This window comes from Lycium ferocissimum, chromosome 4, assembly GCF_029784015.1.
Source record: "Lycium ferocissimum isolate CSIRO_LF1 chromosome 4, AGI_CSIRO_Lferr_CH_V1, whole genome shotgun sequence".
Taxonomy (NCBI): domain Eukaryota; kingdom Viridiplantae; phylum Streptophyta; class Magnoliopsida; order Solanales; family Solanaceae; genus Lycium; species Lycium ferocissimum.
The window spans coordinates 43,260,008-43,279,936 of NC_081345.1; the positions used below are offsets into that span (position 1 = coordinate 43,260,008).

The 19,929-nt window shown below is 36.3% G+C and overlaps 1 protein-coding gene across 3 annotated transcripts; it reads left to right on the forward strand.

Moving 5' to 3' along the window:
• Positions 1–899: 899 nt before the first annotated feature.
• Positions 900–7,096, forward strand: LOC132053128 (endoglucanase 17-like). Of its 3 annotated transcripts, none has more exons than XM_059444988.1 (9): positions 900–1,032; positions 4,556–4,718; positions 4,792–4,998; positions 5,071–5,271; positions 5,404–5,496; positions 5,656–5,817; positions 5,918–6,029; positions 6,138–6,301; positions 6,428–7,096. In XM_059444988.1, the coding sequence occupies exons 1-9, from the start codon at positions 1,028–1,030 to the stop codon at positions 6,758–6,760; spliced, it is 1,440 nt and encodes a 479-aa protein (XP_059300971.1). In that variant the 5' UTR covers positions 900–1,027; the 3' UTR covers positions 6,761–7,096. The 3 variants fall into 3 exon arrangements, with proteins under 3 accessions (XP_059300971.1, XP_059300972.1, XP_059300970.1); XM_059444989.1 differs by lacking the exon at positions 900–1,032 and adding an exon at positions 4,357–4,451; XM_059444987.1 differs by lacking the exon at positions 900–1,032 and having other exon boundaries at positions 4,395–4,718.
• Positions 7,097–19,929: the final 12,833 nt, after the last annotated feature.

The window sequence follows — 19,929 nt, forward strand, 5'->3', positions numbered from 1 at the left end:
AAATGATAAAAAAATAAAAATAAATAAATAACAATTCTGGTTTAGGAGAGCGCCACGTCACCAGCACCATGTCCCTGCTTTATATATTTATATATAGATTTCATTTCTTTGATTGAAGCAAATGAGGATCTATGCCTTTATTCTATGATAATTTTGTTGTAGTTTTCTTGATTCTTCCACTAAACCTAATTTTATATTTGTAAAAAATAATACTTTAATAATGACATATTCACTAGTTACCTATAACTACAAATAATTGATTTATTAAACGGCGTAATGTTATTGACATTGTACGCCATTCATTATTAATTACAAAAAGGATAATTACGAATGGTAGAGGTTGGAATAAATGATGAGTCCTACAGCACAAGCCCGTGCCTATTTAGTAGTGGCACTGGCCGATTGAAATTCAGTATATCTTCGGGCAACTCGCAGTAATGTACTTATTTTGGGGTAGTCTTTAATTTTTGCCCATCAAAATAAAATTATTTAATTTTTGTCTTTCGCCTAAAAGCTTAGAGTTCCGGGTTCCAATTCCTACTCAGGCGAAAATTAAAAAAAATTCGCTAGGCAGAGGTTGCCTATAAACTCTGCCCCATCAGACATAGTTTGCCTGCAAAACTCTACCTTAAGACAGAGTTTGCAAGCAAATTATCCCTGATCGGGCAGAGTTTGCCTGCTAACTATGCCTTAAGGTAGAATTTTGAAGGCAGAATTCTGCCTTACTAATCCAAACTTCTGCTTTACGAACTTTTTTTTTTTTTTTTACTGAGCTGGAATTTGAACCCACCTCGGGATATTAGGCGAAAGACAAAAATTAAAGACCACCAATTTGAGGGACAAATTATAGACCACCCCAAAAGAAGGCCAATCCACGCAAAAAAAAAATGTATATCTTCCCTTCCCTAAGCTACCATTCTTGTTTCTTTAATCCTCTTCCCGAAATCGTAATGGCACCTTGCAGAAATTAAAATGAACAATGGGGCTCTGTCCACAACACTGTCGAAATTTAATTGTCTCATGACTCATGAGGTGCGCATTCCTATCTCATCATAATTTTAGAACTCAGAAAAGTTTGCAGGAAATATGAAGCTCTTTTTTGGATAAAGTAGACTTTTAATATAGAATAGATACATGTGCTTCTTGCATGTGGAAAGAGGTCAGAGAGAACATGGCGATATGATAAACCTGATTCATAATTCAGGTCTGGACCATGGCTTCAGCCTTTTCTGCTAACTAGAATTTGGATTTTTCTGAACTTGTTTGTCCTAGTTGTAAAGTTGTGATATTAAAATATCACTTCTATCCAGGAAATAAGGATGAGGTTTTAGCATTTATTATTACTGGCACTTCTCAGTTCTCTTCCAATCCAGAGCCTTCTTTTCATTCTTAGTTGCTTTTTCCTGTCAGTAGGTCTTGACCGCTCTCCCCGTTGAATGTGCACGGACTCTTCAACACTTTTCCCACTTTAAAATATACACACACAAAACGTAGCGCTACCAAAACTAGACATCTTACGAGAAGTTAAAATTTGTTATTGAGTCAGTGGAGAATTCTTATGCAATACTATTATGTATGTTGACATATTCCACTTAATTTAACAAGCAATATAATGTAGGAAAAAGGATGCCTTTTCTTTAATGTCTCCAATGGTAAGGGAAGGGACATTGTTTTTTTTCTGGAGAATAGCCAACAGCAGGAAATGGGAGGGAACGTGAAGAAAATTCACTTGTTTCTTGCTTCTACCTCTATAATTTCTAGACATATGTAGTATCAAAATGACATTAGTCGAGAGAAAAATGATGGGGTGCTATTGGTAGATTGTGCAATGGAGTCTGTCCCAGATCGATATGATACACAGCTTCTTGGTTCAAGTGCATCAGCATCTGAGGCATGCATGGGCCTTTTTTGACCCCTTTCTTGACTTCTTCACTGTACTCGAGATTCAAACACCACACCATCCTCATATTCCTCTGCTTTATTCCGACACAAAAGTTCCAAGTTATTCCGACTAAATGGGAATGGATAACTTCACTTCATCCCAATACCAATAGGTATTGGTAAAAATTTGCAACTTTCAAGTCTTCTGCATAAAACAGGCAGTAGAAGCCAATATCCAATTACCGGAATCCAAGTACTGGCTTTTTCCTCGTGTATAGAAGGGAGACAGAACAAAAAATATGTTAAACTTACTCAAATGAAGTGACATTTGATTAACATAATACCAACTTCAACACGCCAGCCTCATTTGAATTAGAATACAACGATTACTGTTGAGCAGGTACAAGTACAGATAATGAGGTATGAACTCTTCTAGTTCATCAGCAAATCCAATCAGTGATTCGATAGAGCCTATAGGTAAGATTTCATCATATCTTTGCTAATTGAATGAAAAGGGTACCATCATAAACTAGAAGCCGAAATTGGCATCGTTTACCACATATGCTTCAAAGTAACTGCAGCTTGCAGGGGCTAGCCCCACCTATTTTGGTAAAAAGTTGAATAGGCTTCCAGCTAAAAGTGTCTGAAATTGTCCACGGCATGTGACAAGTCATTCTCGGCACTACAGCTAACCTAACGTCTCATTGTAAATGAATACTCCTTGACAATGTGATCCCGTGAAATCAAACTGGCTAATTTTGCAGTACTCAAAAGGTTCACAGGCAATAAATGACTCGGCGTTACCAAGAAGCAAAGCTACACCTTAATCTGAATAAACAGGCATGTAAATGCAACTTCGGAGAAATCCTTCAACAAAAATTCACTTTGTATTATCATACAGGAGGATTTAAAAGTTTGTGATAAGAGCGATCTCGAGTCCTATGTAGTTTTCCTTTGTTTATACGTGGGTTGAAGCTTCTTGATTTTTAAAATTAAATTGGACACAATTTTATGATAATAAAAGGGTTAGAATAAAATTGATCTCGGAGAAAATGCTGTGCCAAAGCATGAGGAAATTATAATAGTACTGTTGTTATATAGCACAATTTTGGTTTGCTAAACTTAAATGTGCTGTCATACTATCCATAGCAATAATATACTTACTCAGAAACTATTAATACTTGGGGTGGGCATAAATACCGAAAACCGAAAAATCGAACCGAACCGAATGAATTCGGTTTTTCGGTTTTCGGTGTTTCGGTTCGGTTCCGGTTTTTTTAAATAGCAAATTCGGTGTTCGGTTCGGTGTTCGGTTTCGGATTTTCGGTTTTTCGGTTTAACTGAAATGTGTAAAGTATTTTCATAAGCTCCTCTCATCTTATGCATCTTTCCCTCATTAAGTAGTCGTTAACTAAACAAATACTACTAAGATTCCTATGGATTTAGGTTTATAATTCGTGCAAAAGAATGTCAAATCTTTTCCTAAAACAAAATGATACGAAGTAAGAGGAAATCCAACAAAATAACCTAAACAAGTAATTTGACTGCTGTCATGAGAATCAAGAATAAACTAAATTTAGTACCAATCATGCATATCATGATCATCTGCAGATATCAATAGCACTTTAATAAATTAAACAAGGAATACTGCGATTCTTGGGCGGCGCGCTTCTTGCCGTGGCCTTCTTTGCGACCGCCGGCTTCGGGCTTCTAACTAACTTCTTTAACGGTAGTGCTTTGTTGATCGTGAATCAATTAGTAACGGGTGACTATTGCTTAACCAATGCCAAAAAATCGAATTAGAAAACCGAAACCGAAACCGAATCGAACCGAACTTCAAAACACCGTACCGAACCGAACTAATTCGGTGCGGTGTTCGGTTTCCACTTTAAAAAAACCGAAACCGAAATACCGAACCGAACTTTGAAAAAACCGAACCGAACAACCGAACGCCCACCCCTAATTAATACTGAATGCTAGTACTTGATTTTGAATGGTTAGATTTCATTGCTCTATATATCAACCTTTACATATGAACTTTGAAATTAATATTAACACCTGATCATTAGTACTATCTAGTTTTAGAAATACCTTCATAATTTAACTCTGAAAGAAGATGAAGGCCAAGTTTATGTGAGCGGGAGATTAAAAATATAGCATTAGTTAAATGAAGCCAAAAGTAGTCAGTACTGCTGCTAAATGCTACTCTCTCTGTCCCAAAAAGATTATCCTCTTTTGACTTGGAATAAAGTTTAAGAAATAAAGGAAGACTTTTAAAATGTGTGATCCAAAACAAGCCTTAGATATTTATGTGGCTGTAAATCATCTCATAAAGTTAAATTGTTTTTAAATATAAAAAGGGAACAATCTTTTTGGGACAAATTAAAAAGGAAAGGAGGACAATCTTTTTGGATAAAGGGAGTACTGATTGGAGTTGCACTGGGGCTAAATATGATTGCAACAGGTAGCCAAGTTTTCTGTTTTGCCTTTATAAATACAGGGGATATTTGTTTGCTGTATGTGCAGCCTTGCCTGTTGGTTAGTTGGGCAGAGTGTAGTGCATACTCTCAGTGAGCATAGTCCAAATGGCTTTCTTTTATCTTTCTTCTACCAAACTAGCTCTAGCTGCTTTACTTGTTCTCCTATGTTTCACTACCTCTCTGCTTCTTTGCAGTGCCCAGCATGGCCGTCATCGTCACTTTTCCTCTCACAATTACAGAGATGCTCTCACCAAATCCATTCTTTTCTTTGAGGGTCAGAGGTCAGGCAAGCTTCCTCCTAACCAGAGACTGACTTGGCGTAGAGACTCTGCTCTTTCAGATGGCTCTGCCTTGCATGTATGTGTACTGAGTATTTCTTGCAACCCTCACTCCTATTTCAAACTTGACATGGTTTTCGGGTGAAATGCAGGTTGATTTGGTTGGGGGCTATTATGACGCAGGGGACAATGTGAAGTTTGGGTTCCCAATGGCATTCACCACCACCATGCTATCCTGGAGTGTGATTGAGTTTGGTGGACTGATGAAAGGAGAGCTGCAGAATGCAAGACAAGCCATTCGCTGGGCTACAGACTATCTACTCAAGACCACTGCCTATCCAGACACCATATATGTTCAGGTTTTTTTCCATTCATTTCATAAGTCAATAAATAAAGTTTTGGTCTCTTAACCTTTAAAACGTTGACTATAGGTGGGCGAAGCAGGAAGTGACCACGCTTGCTGGGAAAGACCTGAGGATATGGACACCCCAAGAAGTGTGTTCAAGATTGACAAAAATACTCCAGGGACTGAAGTTGCTGCAGAGACTGCTGCAGCTCTTGCTGCTGCTTCTTTAGTCTTCAGAAAAAGCAATCCCACTTACTCCAAACTCCTTGCGAGGAGGGCCATCAGGGTATTGATTGCTTAGCTCTGTGTTACAATTGAGCTAATAACTACTAAACAGAAACCCTCACCATTTATTCTGCAGCTAATAGTTTAAATCAAAAGCAAAGCTTTACTTTTGTTCACTTATGTTGGTCTGCAGGTGTTCGAATTTGCAGATAAGTACAGAGGTTCCTATAGCGATGGATTGAAGAACATTGTGTGCCCCTTTTATTGCTCCTATTCTGGATACCAGGTTTCTCTCTTAAAGAAAAAAGACAAATTTTCCGCGATATATAACAGTTTAAGTTGATTTCTTCAAAGCATTATTGAGCTGTAAAATAAGTCTCTGTTTTTAATTAGAGGAGTAAGTAGTAGTAACATTTTTGGATGTTCTTCCTATTAATAAATGAAGGATGAGCTGTTATGGGGTGCTGCTTGGTTGCATCGAGCGACGAAGAACCCTTTTTACCTAAATTATATCCAAAGAAACGGGCAAATTCTTGGGGCCGACCAGGGTGATAAAACATTTTGTTGGGACAACAAGCATGTTGGAGCAAGGATTCTTCTTTCCAAGGTTCAAATTATAACTCTGTTGTTTCTCTTGAATAGCGACAACTCTTTACTTTTTGCGTCAGTCATCACTCATATTGGGAATTCTTTCTTTCTATCTTCAGGCATTTCTTGTTCAAAAGATCCAATCTCTCCATGATTACAAAAGTCACTCAGACGACTACATTTGCTCCGTCATCCCGGGTACACCTATGTCTCAAGCACAATATACTCCAGGTTGTTCTCAAGTTCGTGTTTTCTTAATTATTCGCCTTTGGTTCTAGTTCAAAGAGGTATGCTGGTAGGTTTAATGTAATTAATTTTAGCTTTGATTTTTTTTACCAGGAGGGCTACTGTTCACGATGAGTGACAGCAATATGCAGTATGTGACGTCCACCTCTTTCCTACTGGTAACCTATGCCAAGTACTTGACATCCGCTCACATGGTTGTCAATTGTGGTGGCGTCCTTGTCACGCCAAAAATGCTACGAAATCTTGCCAAAAAGCAGGTAGGTGAATAAATTACTATTAATCAATTCCGTATGTGGATTTGGGAGGACTATTATATTAGACGACTACAATGAACTACACTTCTTGATGTGTACGTGTTTTTGTTGTTGCTGCACAACATGCAGGTCGACTATTTGTTAGGAGATAATCCATTAAAAATGTCGTATATGGTGGGGTATGGGGCTAGGTATCCAGAGAGGATCCACCATCGGGGATCGTCTTTGCCATCGATGCTGGTGCACCCTACAAAGATACAATGCTCGTCTGGGTTCAGCATGTACAATTCCCAGAATCCAAACCCAAATATTCTGATGGGAGCGGTGGTTGGTGGACCAGATCAGCATGACAACTTTCCAGACCAGCGGTCAGATTATGAGCAATCGGAGCCAGCCACTTACATTAACGCCCCACTGGTTGGATCGCTGGCTTACCTTGCACACTCATTCGGCCAACTCTAATCACAAGTGTATTGCACTTATTTAGCCACTGGCCGGGCTACTACCTGGCTAAAGGGATCACGTAAAAGAAGAGTAGACAGGAGCCATTTTGGCTTTCTGTATACTTACTAGTAAGACAGCAGCTATTAATATGTGCGGGTTATTGGCAGAGAGAGACCTAAAACAGGCTCTATCCCTCAAAGAACCCCATCTCATGTTATTGTACACTTGCTAATTAAGGTTTAAATCTTAAAACATCGCCTAATGCTGGCTGTATGTCCTTTTTATTTTGTGTTTAATTTTTGTTGATCCAGCGTTCCAGTTGTAAGATTTTGAATATTGATTTCGTGTCTGAAATGGCTCCTCTAACTAAAAGTTACCAATTGAGAGCAGACATTAAGCAGTACCAAATATGAGGCAGATAAGAGGCACAGCCGCATGGTGGAGTCTGTTTCTTATACTCCTATTAATTTTGAAATCATGTTGAGATAATATATCAGATCACTCAACTAAGGTAGTTTACTCGGAAAGACTCTGTTTTCTAACCCCAAATCCACTCAACTATTGACATTTCAATTAAAAAGTCACCCAAACTATTTAAATAATTTTCTCATTAATTTTGTTGACATGAAATGTTTATCTAAAGTCAAACTTTTAAGAAATAAAAATATGCTCATTTTAATCATTTTATTGACTTGCCTCTTGACCCGACTAGCTAAACATATATTGACCCTAAATTGAGAGAGAGGGAGAGAGTCAATTTATTTCTTTTACATATATAAATTGTTGAATCACTTAGGATTAGATTATTATTATTTTATTTTTTTGAATTCTTAGCTCCGCCAATTAAGACGTGATAATCTATATATAATATAAAGCTAGGCATAGATAAGGTGACGTGACACCTATCTATGGCCACCATTCCTATTTATCCTTTTTCTCCTTTTTTTGGCTTTTTTCATCATTTTTTCCTATTTTTCTCTTTCTTATTCATTTATTTTATGTGCTACATTAATTACACATTACTCTTCCTTAACCATTTATAAAGAAACTGAAGACAATGAAGTTTATTGCTGGTTTATTAACTTAATAATTGCTTCTTCTTGACACCAAGATATAATATTATTGCCGTTTACGAGGATTTTGAAGAGTCAAGAACTCCAAATGGCTAAAAGCACCGGGAAAGGCAAAGAATGGCAACCCTTTCCCCTACAATTAATGTACATTAATGCGTGTAAATATTTTAATTACCTGAAATCCAAGCAATAATAAGTTAGCAGTAAAATTTCATCCCCAAGAACTTACGTTTTCCACCATTTTCATATTCCCCAATTATCAGTTTTAACTTCCCCTTACCATCTAACTATAGATATATGTATTTGTGCATTTTTTGTGCTGTGAAAATTTGAATTGTTCTCTCTAAATGTCTTCCCAGTTTAAGATTATTTTAGGAGATGCTTTCAGCTTGTGTTGGTGGATTAGAAAGTACTTTGGACCGGTAATTGTTGTAATTGAGAAATTGTACTACAGACTTGAAAAGTGTTGGTGAGTTTTAAAGATTGGCAAGACAGTTTGTTTCCGAATTACCTGAATATTTGATTACATATATTGTCTTCTTTTTGGACTTAAGTCTTTTAAGTTTCTTCAAATATCTCTTTCCTATGTGATTATTGTCTTTGTTCTGAATTTAACTTTCTTTTTATATATGTGTTAATATTTTCTTCAACTTCTTTTTTTTCAATTATTCTGGCCAGATATTTTATAACTACTCTTCACATCATTCGGAATTCTTTTTTGCAAGTATATATGTTTACAATTCTTTCAACCTTGAAAATTAAACCATTATAGTTCAAACTCTTCAAGCGTTGCTAAACCAACAATAATTGCATAGGTGAGTACCCAACAATAATTGCATAGGTGAGTGATTTTTTTTCGGTGCAAACGATAATCTCTCTTATTTACCCTATTTCATTTAAATAGCTTCACGTAATTTTGAAATTCTCATTTATTTCGTTTGACGTTTGAATATAGCAACATAAATTGTATAATTATCTGACATTACACTAGATCAAACCAAAATTGATGAGCTAAAAAAGGATTATTTATTGTATATTTATCTGATATTTTGCTCATATTACAGTAGATCAAACCAAAGTTGATGAGTAAAAAAAAAAAAGATTATATATTGTATATTTATTTGAGATTTTGCTCGATCAAAACAAGTTGCTGCAACACCGAGAAAAATGAGTAATTTATTAATGACAGATGTATAAAGTGAGAAACAGTAAACTAAATTATCTTTTTGAATTCAAGTTTTTTGCAATATTGTGAAATTCTATTAGATGGTTATATATAAATATGATATTCTACCATTTGAAAAATTCCATTGTTTGTTTATTATGATTTTATAAATAATGTTAAGACTTTATTCATAATTTTGTTTCACTCCATGTTTCGCTGTTTCATGCCGGGACGCTCAACTACAGAAGCCATCCATCTTGTGAGGAGACTGGTGGAGATAGGGAGAGGAAGAGGAAGAGGGACTTACACATGGTATTCATCGACCTAGAAAAGGCTTACGACAAAGTTCCAAGAGAGATCCTATGGAGATGCTTGGAGGCTAAATGTGTACCTGTGGCATACATGAGGGTAATCAAGGACATGTATGAGGGAGCCAAAACTAGGGTAAGGACAGTAGGACGAGGCTCAGAGCACTTTCCAGTTGTGATGGGGTTGCATCAAGGATCAGCTCTTAGTCTGTTTTTATTTCCCTTGGTGATGGATGGATTGACGCGGCAAATTCAAGATAAGGTGCCATGTTGTATGCTTTTCGCAGATGACATAGTCCTGATCGACGAGACTCGTAGCGGAGTTAACGCTAAGCTGGAGGGTTGGAGACATACTCTGGAGTCTAAAGAATTTAAGCTGAGTAGGACCAAGACAGAGTACTTAGAGTGCAAGTTCAGTGAAGCACCTCAAGAGGCTAGCTTGGAAGTGTGGCTTGGTACCCAGGCCATCCAGAAGAAAAGTAGTTTCAAGTATCTTGGGTCTATTATGCAAGGCAGCGGGGAGATTGACGATGATGTCACACATCGTATTGGGCAGGGTGGATGAAATGGAAGCTCGCTTCCAGAGTGCTATGTGACAAGAAGGTACCACCACAACTTAAGGGCAAGTTCTACAAAGTGGTGGTTAGACCGACTATGTTGTATGGGGCGGAGTGTTGGCCAGTTAAGATATCTCACGTTCAAAAGATGGAAGTTGCTGAGATGAGAATGTTGAGATGGATGTGTGGCCACACCAGGAGTGACAGGATTAGGAATGAGGATATTCGGGACAAGGTGGGAGTGGCCTCGGTGGAAGACAAGATGCGGGAAGCGAGATTGAGATGGTTTGGGCATGTGAAGAGGAGAGACGCAGATGCCCCAGTGCGGAGGTGTGAGAGGTTGGCTATGGATGGTTTCAGATGAGGTAAGGGTAGGCCGAAGAAGTATTGGGGAGAGGTAATTAGACACGACATGGCGCAGTTACAACTTACCGAGGACATGACCTTAGATAGCAAGGTTTGGAGGACCCAGATTCGGGTAGAAGGCTAGTAGATAGTCTCGTTATCCTTCCTTATTAGTAGTCGCATTATTGCAGTATAATTTCTTGTACTCTGATTTCTGCAATTATCTGTTATTTCCTGTGCTTTGATTATCCTATTTTATTTGTGTCGCTTTCGTTATTTGCATTTCCATATCGCTTTGAATCTCTTAGCCTTCTCTGACCTCTTTTTATGCTTTTTATTGAGCCGAGGGTCTTTCGGAAACAGCCATCCTACCTTGGTAGGAGTAAGGTCTGCATACACTCTACCCTCCCCAGACCCCACGTTGTGGGATTTCACTGGGTTGTTATTGTTGTACTATTTATATTTTCTATGTCTTTAGAGAATTTCTCTATCAACAAAGAATTTTACATAGCTAAAAACAACATAGCTTCCAAAAAGGACAATAACAAAGAAAAAGAATATGAAAGTAGCTAGCTAAGTAAAAAAGGATAAGAGGGGGGGGGGGGGCGGAATTTTTAAAAAATTTCTTAATGACCGCGCGAAGCGCAGACAAATTCCCTAGTTAAAACATAAATTGGTGACTAATTCTTTCAAGTTTCGACGAGGAAACATTCGAATAAAATAGTATAAACCACATCTTAAATGCTTAAATAAAGAACTTTCTCAACAATTGACTTTAGGGTAAGAAATTTAAATACTAATGCTCTGCTTATGGTTGTCATTAATGGACACAATTGCCTGTATATTTTCCTTTCTTAAACAGAATTTTTTTAGATGTTTATTTTACTAAACTAAACTAAACATACCAGAAAATATAACAAAAACTGGTCCAAGGTTTCCTATAGCTTCTAATTCTTAAAACAAAAACCAAACCAGCCACGTAATTTTGCCTAATTGAAATAACGGAAAAGGGTCAAAAATACCCCTGAACTATCAGAAATGGATCACATATACCCTCCGTTTGCATTTGGTATCAAATATACCCTCGCCGTTACCAAAGGAGGCCACAATTACCCCTCCACTTACCAGTTGGCCGTTTAAACTGACGTGGCAGTGCCATGTGGAAAAAATTATCCACGTGGACGGCCACGTCAGCCCCTCTCCCTCTTTCTCTTTAGTTCAGGGGTATTTTTGACCCCTTTTTTTGTTTTTAATTTTTTTTCCTGGATTTTCTACACCAGTACATACCCCCCCCCCCTCAACACACCCCTAATTTTTTTTTTTTGTAGTTTTTAATTTTTTTCTGAATTTTCTACACCGCCACATACCCCTCCCCCCCCCCCCTCACACCCCCACCCCCCAAAAAAAACTATTTTTTTTTTAAAGTTTTTAATTTTTTTCTGAATTTTCTACACCACCACATACCCACCCCCATGATCCCCCCTCCAAAAATTTTAATTTTTAACCATGCAAACTTTCAATTTTTATAAAAAAAATAATTTATAAAGGTAAATTAAACATGAAGTAGAAAATTCGGGAGGGCGTAGGGGGTGCGTGTAGAGAATCAAAAAAGAAAACTTTTTAAAACTTTTTTTGGAGGCGTGGTGGGGTCGTGGGGGTACTGGTGTGAAAATAAAACTTTTTTGATTCTACTTTATATTTAATTTACCTTTTATAAAAAAATTATAAAAATTGAAAGTTTGCTTGGTTAAAAATTAAAATTTTTGGAGGGGTTGGTGGGGGTGTGGGAGGGGGGTCATGGGGGTGGGTGATGTAAAAAAAAAAGTAACTTCAAAAACTTTTTTTAAGAATTGTTTTTGGGCTGGAGGGGGGGGGGTGGAGAGGGGGAGGGGGTACGTGGTGGTGTAGAATATTCAGAAAAAAATTAAAAACTAAAAAAAATAAAAAATTGGGGGTTTTTGGGTGGGGGGGGGGGTATGTGGTGGTGTAGAAAATCCCCCCAAAAAAAAAAAAAAAAAAGGCCAAAGTCATAGATGGACCCCTGAACTTGTCCTGATTTTTCATTTAAGTCTCGTAACTGAAACGTTGGCCATTTGGACCCTCGAACATAAGATAAACAGTGCCATTTGAACACCTCGTGCCAGCTGGGCACACGCGTGCAGTGCACTGCTTTAAATAGAGCTTGAGAGACCAAATTTTTTATTTTGTAAAAATTTTAATAATTAAAAATTAATTTAACAAAAACTCTATTTTAAAATCTATTTAAATAATTAAAAAAAATTGAAAAACCCAACCCATCCTCTCTGATAGCCCACTTTGCCACCGTCGCTGCCTCCGCCACTACTGCCGCCGCCTCCGTCACTGCTCCACTTCAAAATCTATTTAAACAAATCTCCGACGAAAAATGACACCATTTTTTTAATTATTTAAATAGATTTTGAAGCGGCGGCGGCGGTGGGGGCGGCGGAGGCAGCAGCGGCAGTGGCGGCGGTGAAGTGGGCTATCGGAGAGGATGGGTTGGGTTTTTCAGATTTTTTTTAAATTATTTAAATAGATTTTAAAATTAATTTTTCTTAAATTTTTTTTTTTGTTGTTGACATGGCTTATTTTTATTGGTCTATTTTTCCATGTCACAACAAGCGTACTGCATGCATGTGCCAAGCTGGCACGAGGTGTTCAAATGGCACTGTTTATCTTATGTTCGAGGGTTCATATGGTCAACATTTCAGTAGAGGGGTCTAAATGGAAAATCAGGACAAGTTCAGGGGTCCATCTATGACTTTGGCCAAAAAAAAATATTAAAAGCTACAAAAAAAGGGGTCAAAAATACCCCTGAACTAAAGAGGAAGAGGGAGAGGGGCTGACGTGGCGGTCCACGTGGATAATTTTTTCCACGTGGCACTGCCACGTTAGCTTAAATGGCCAACTTTTAAGTGGAGGGGTTATTGTGGCCTCCTTTGGTAACAGCGAGTGTATATTTGATACCAAATGCAAACGGAGGGTATATGTGATCCATTTCTAATAGTTCAGGGGTATTTTGGACCCTTTTCCATTGAAATAACTATTCATGCACATACACTCAACTAAAGAAGGAAGAGTTCAAACGAGAGAGAGGGAGAGGGTCAATATATTTTTAGCGAGTTGGATCAAGTGGGATGGGTCAATAAAATGGTTAAAATGGGTATCTTTATTTTTTATAAATTGATTTTAAATTAAAAAAAATCATGTCAACAAAATTTAATGAAAAATCACTTAAATAAGTTGGGTGACTTTCTAAGTAGGCGTTTGGACATGCAATTCCATCTCATGAGATGAAATCAGCGTTTGAATCCCACCTAGATAACAACCTTAGAGCTTATGTCTGGAAGAAGCTGGTCCTATAGTTTGCTTTGTGATTTGTCATGTTTGTTTAGGTAGCTGCAGTAGCATCCTGATGTGTTGGGGCAACTGCCCAGCTATCAGTTTTTTTAAGATCTTTGTACTGCGACGTTCACTTTGGTAATAAAATTGTTTATTTCACAAAAAAAAAAAAATACTAACCGAATTTCAATTATATGTATCTGAACTTCAGACATAGTAAAGTGAAGATTAGAGCACCTTTTGATTGATAAGGTAAGGTTTTAGGTGAGGGAATTAGATTTTATTTGTGTATTTAATTAGGAGAGATATTTTAGGAATATGAAATATCGTATATAATATAATTAAAAGTTAAAATATTAGAACTAATTGTATTAATGTAATTTTTTAAAGGGAATAGGGTCAAATATACCCCTCTACTTTGTTTTATTAGCCAACTAGAGAACTGGATATTAATTTTATCAATTTAATGATATGGAAGTGATAAGCTATTAATATTAGAAAAATAGAAAATATGTATAAGGAAAAATAAATATTAAAATGTAAAAACAAAAAATAAATTAAATTGTTGCATCCAATAAACAATGGTAGATTTATGACGATAAAGTTTTGAAGAACGATCTTTTCAATTGAGATGAACAGGTAACACTCATTTTATTAGGAAAAGAATATGTAATCTAAGATCTCCAGCTTTCCATTACTTTTCAAAAAGAAATGTCATAAACAAATCTCATAATATTACATCAAATAAACTATTTTGTATATTTATATTGACAAAGTCCAGAGGAACCATCTTCTCAAATGGAAACGCGCATTGTTATACCCTATTTTAACCTAAGTCAAAATAGTTTACAACATCCGGGTAATTCCGGGGTTATTTAAAGTTAAGGAGTCGCCACCTAATTATTTATGGTGAATTAGGACACCTAAAGTTAATTAAAGTTATTCTAAAGTTAATTTTAAAGTCTACGAAACCAAATGATTCTAGGTACGGGTTCAACTAACCTAGAGGGAAGGTATTAGGCATCCTCTAAGTTCCATCAATAATGGTTAATCCGACCGGACTTATGATTAATTAGGCTAAGTGTAAATATAATGTTGTAGAAAAAAAAATAACTTTGTAAGTGTTGTTAAGGTTATAAATATAATAATGCTATTTAAAATAAGACTTGTAGAAAATATAATAGTTTGTATAAAAGAAGAACTTTAACGGCTATTTTAAAATACGACTTATAAAGGTTGTTAAAGTTTTGAAGAAAGAACATAATGATGCTAATTAAATAATACTTATAAATATTGCTAAGGTTTTAAATAACAATGCCATTCAAACTAAAATCTGCAAAATATAACGATTTGCATCTAAGTAGAAACCTTTAAATAGAAGGCTTAACAAATTTGGATTTGGGATAAAATTATATTATGTGAATATAGTGATGTAAAAATTTAGACTTATTCCCAAATAGGATATAAGACAAGGCGAGTTTTCTTTCTTTTTTATTAACTATATTTGGTTAAATCTGCATAATCGGATCAATCTAAAATATTTATAAGATGTACTTGGATTAATATTTGTATGTTAGTGACGTTTAAGTTTCTAAGATAGTAATCAATAAAACATAATTCCTTTGATTCAAAGCATACTATTTTTTTTTTTAAAAAAACCAATTATTCTGAAAATAAATATTAGGAGTATTATAAATAACTTAAAAAAAGAAAATGAAATTTATGGAACTAATTATTGGTTTCTCCTTTAGACCAACCACCCACTATACTAACACTAACCCATTAATTCGACTAAGGTTCATTCTAGCTAAGAAAACCAAAACAAAATAAAACGTTAGTTGCACAATATAACTAAAATGCACGAAATAAGAATCAAGTAAACTTAAATGGGCTTAGCCCATTTTTTGGAACTGCTGCGGCTGTCCCTATTATGGGCTTCGGCCCAGAATTCTTTTTATTTTTTTGCTGCGGGTGGGCTGACTCGATAGGAGGATTTTGTTGGGCTTTGGCCCAACATCGAATGCGGAAGATGACGAGTCCCTCGGACTCGTGTGCGAGATGGTAATGCACAAAATAAAAGAAAAAGGATTAGTATATAATCAACGAACAAGGTAAAACATGCAAAACATGAACTTAAAAATGGATCAGTGATGATGTATATAAAACGTGTATTGGTGTATATTTCGCATATATTCATGGTTCAGCTACTGTATACTTGTGACATAGGCAAACAAGGCAACACTCAAACATAGACAGCATTAACAGGGTAATGTTGTACTCATACATGTTTTCCATTGAGTATTTCTTAGTCTCATTTAAGTGATACTTCATTTGGAAAAGGATGACAAGTTCAGATAGGTAATACGGATAGCAAGGAATACAATAAGTCAAGCTCAACTTCTTCTTTAAACTAATGCAGATTATAAGAAAAGCGGATTCCCCTATCTTCACTTTAACAGTTTCAAGAGCAGGGAACCAAGCCAGTGGATCATTCACAATTTTTATTGACCATATCCTCTAATGAACTTTACGGGTAGGTTGTGCAAACATCATAGCAGGAGTTGTATGAAAGCAAATCAGAAAGCAAAGAGATTTACAGTATGGGACAATGCTAATACTGCATTTATCATAGACAAGAAAGCTACACAACTAAGCAAACACATAATTCATGAAAGAAGTTTTAAACCACTTTTAGATATAGCAAGGCCAAGGCATAGTTTTTATTTGTGTGGTCTGTCTAATTTCCTGTATAATAGGCATAAGGAATTTAGGGGGTATCCAATGTAAACGTATTCGTGAAAATATGATAATGTACAGTATGGGCAGATAAAAAACCAGCAAAAGAGGGTAAGCAGTCAGACCCATCGATAGCCATAATGTCTACTCAGAATAAGAGGTCTACAAAGCTGTTTTTAAGCAATTTTTAAAGTTGAAGCAGTTGGCATCTAACATTTGATACATACTCCTAAACTATACTTATGTTAGTTAAGCCAAATGTGCATATCCGAATGAATTTTCGAAACCAGAACCTTCATATTCTTTTGAGTGGGACACAGGATAGAAAACCCTTTGTATAACAATCGCAAGTTCAAATTAGATGAGAACAATGACTTATACTTTTAACACACGCACACGCGCTAAGTAAACGCAAGCCGACTGCCAGACATTGTTAAACTTAAAGGAAATCTAGGCAAAGCAGCAGCCTCTTGAGGCAGATTCTAACATTTAGCAATATCAAATCAAACTCTTCAAATACAAACTAGATCAAATGAAACCAATTGCAGCCCACGACCAAAAATGTATTCACTTATCAAAAGATAGGACTTGAACAGAGGATGACATTTTGTGTTCGAAATACCAATGATTTAACACTTTTGCAACAGAAACATCTTTGAATAATAATCTATTCAAAGCAGAGATTCGCCATTTCCATTCGCACAAATTCAGAAATCAGATTTCGACAAGTTATAAGGGAAGATTAATCTTAAAGTGCTTATCAAACATCAGACTGATAAGGGATCGATAACTTCCATTATTCTAAGCCTAATAGAAGACTAGTGAGGAATCAATAACTTCACTTTCAGGACTGATTATAAAAGAGATCAGATATTTTACAGCATCAGTTGTTTTAACAGGAGCTTAATACAGAATAAGGATTTGAGATTAAGTGAGGCCAATAACCAACCTAAACGTACCATGTAAGCATTTTGCTACATCTAAACCAAACAGAGGAATCCCTACTTAAACTTCACAATACGACACCAGTATCGACAAGGGAAATGCTAGACATCAATACAACAGACGTCAAAATATCAACACAAGCATCAAATATACAGATATTAATATGCTCCGAAGGCATGATTTTACATTAGAGACTCAAATTCATGTTTTTATTTCAAATAGGCAGATTCATCCGTGAAAGCCAAAAAACAGAGAAAAGGTTAAAGCTTAAAATTTACCGACCTTTTGTAGGTCAATGTTTTTAGCTATCAGATTTCCTCCCCTTTTTTTCAAAAATCTACTCGAATCCCCGTGTAGAAATAGCCTAAGATTAAGATGGAGAAAATATTGACTGATTGTTGTAAAGGGAATATGCGACTAACGAATTTCTAAGCTAAAAGGTTGGCTAAAGAAAAAAGGGTTTCCAAAGGTATATAAGGCGGCTTTCTCCCCAAAAACCACCACCTCTGAACTCGAAGATGCTAGTATATATATAGGATGAAAATTAGGGTTTCGGATCTGAAGTTTTTAGCACAACCCCGCAGTCACGAGAGAGAGAGAGTTTGAATTTAAGAATCAAAATCGAAAAGTATTGTTTTGAGGAGAGAGAGTACGGAGAGACGAGAGAGAAGCTTTGTCGTCTTTTGTTAAATATAGTGGGCCGGGTCGGGTGAGTTTGGTTGGGCTGGAGAGGATGAATGGCCAAATGGGCTGCTCCGGACTGGCCTAAATTAATTAAAGTATGGGCTGGTCGGGTGAGGAATAATGTGGGCTGGGTGAAATCTGAATTTGGCCCTTTTCTTCCTCTAATTAATTTATTTTTTCGGGCTTCTAATTTAGTAACTAGTATAATATATACTAGGTGAAGATGATTAATAATTAGTATGCAGAAAATAAAGGATTTAATAAAGTAAAATTAATATAACGAGTACAAATCTTAAAAATGAAATGATGACGAATCATTTAAAATTTGTGATAAAGTAACGAAAGTAATGTTGATAGAGAATAGTGAAGATGAAAGTAATGATATTAATAATAGTAGAAATAAATATAGTAGCGAAAATGAAATATTTAGGTTTAATTAATTTAAAAGCCCAAGAAAATAAATTGGAATAAAGGATAGACAAAATTGGGTGGCAACAGATGCCCCTCTTCGACCGGAGACGATGTAAGAGTCTTCGGGTGAAGAAGTTGACGTAGTAGCCAATTTTGTTCCGACCAACAAATATGAACTTAAACGAGCTTGAGAAAATATGAGTTAGAGAGAATTGGTGGAAAATATTATGAGATAGAAAGAGCTATGGCCGAACCAATCCCGAGTTGCCTACAAGTCTCGGGTTTGTGAGAATCAAGTTGTATGAAGTTCGAAAGAATTGTATCAATACTGACGCTACGCTTTTGCCCCAGTGTTGAATTATGGTGAGGCCATCGATATAGGAAAGGACACAAGATTGTGAAAGGAGTTGCTTGAGTAGAGTTTAGCAGTGGATATGAAAGAGAAATTAACCTACGTATCACGTATTTGTGGACACAGGCGGAGTTGGGTTCGAGAGTAGATTCGTGACCCTTGCTTGTGAGTTTGATTTTACTCTTCAGCAAATTTGCCCCAGTTCACTGCGTAAGATAAAATTCCACGTTGCGCTGTGTCTCTGTAAGTTGTACTTTCTGTCAAAACTGAAATTCATGTCAAAATTAGTAATAAAGTCTGGGGTAAAGTTGAAAATGTAAAATTTATAAAGAATGTAAAAAATGATAATAAATATGAGTGTGAGAGTGAGGATGAAGCCGTGTGGCTTATAACGAGGCAGTGTGGCCAAATGTTGTCTCTAATTGTCTTCAGGGACTTGAATGAATGCGTGACGTTTATGCTGTAACAATATCTCTAGTTGTATTTGGCGGCTTCAATGATAATAATAAAGTCTTCGGTACTTTCGGGACTCGATGATAAACGATGTATGTGGAATTTACGGTAAAGTCGTTAACGTAGTAAAAAGTGGATGATAAAATAAAGTAATAAAGTAGAGAGTAAAGTAGAAGTGTAGCCGTTTGGCTTATGCCGATGAGGCCGTATAGCCATATGATATCTCCGTTGTCTTCGGAGACTTGATGCGAATTCCGTAAAGTCCGAGGTAAAATCGTAAAGTGGATGATGCCTCCGGTTGTCTTCGGAGACTTAATGCAATTTCCCGTAAAGTCCGGGTTAAGGTAGGTAAAGTACATGATGTCTCCGGTTGTCTTCGGGAATTTGGTGAAAATTTCCGTAAAGTCGGAGGTAAAATAGGTGTAAATGATGTGATGATATCTCCAGGTTGTCTTGGTAAAGTAGGTAAAGTTGATGATAATTCCCGTAAAGTTCGGGGTAAAGTTGTTAAAGTTGGTAAAGTAAATGATAAAGTTTGAGAGTAAAGTCATTTGGTGAAAATTCCATGTGGCTTAAAGTTGTTAAAGTAAGTAAAGTGAATCTTGCCTCCGGTTGTTTTCGGAGATTTAATGAAAATTTCCCCGCAAAAGTTCGGGGTAAAGTGGTTAAAGTAGGTAAAGTAAATGATAGAATGTAGATTCGTAGTTCCGGATAAAGTCATTAAAATTGGTAAAATAAATAATAAAGTAGAGAGGATAAAGTTATTAGAATTTGGTAAATGATAAATAGAGAGGGGAA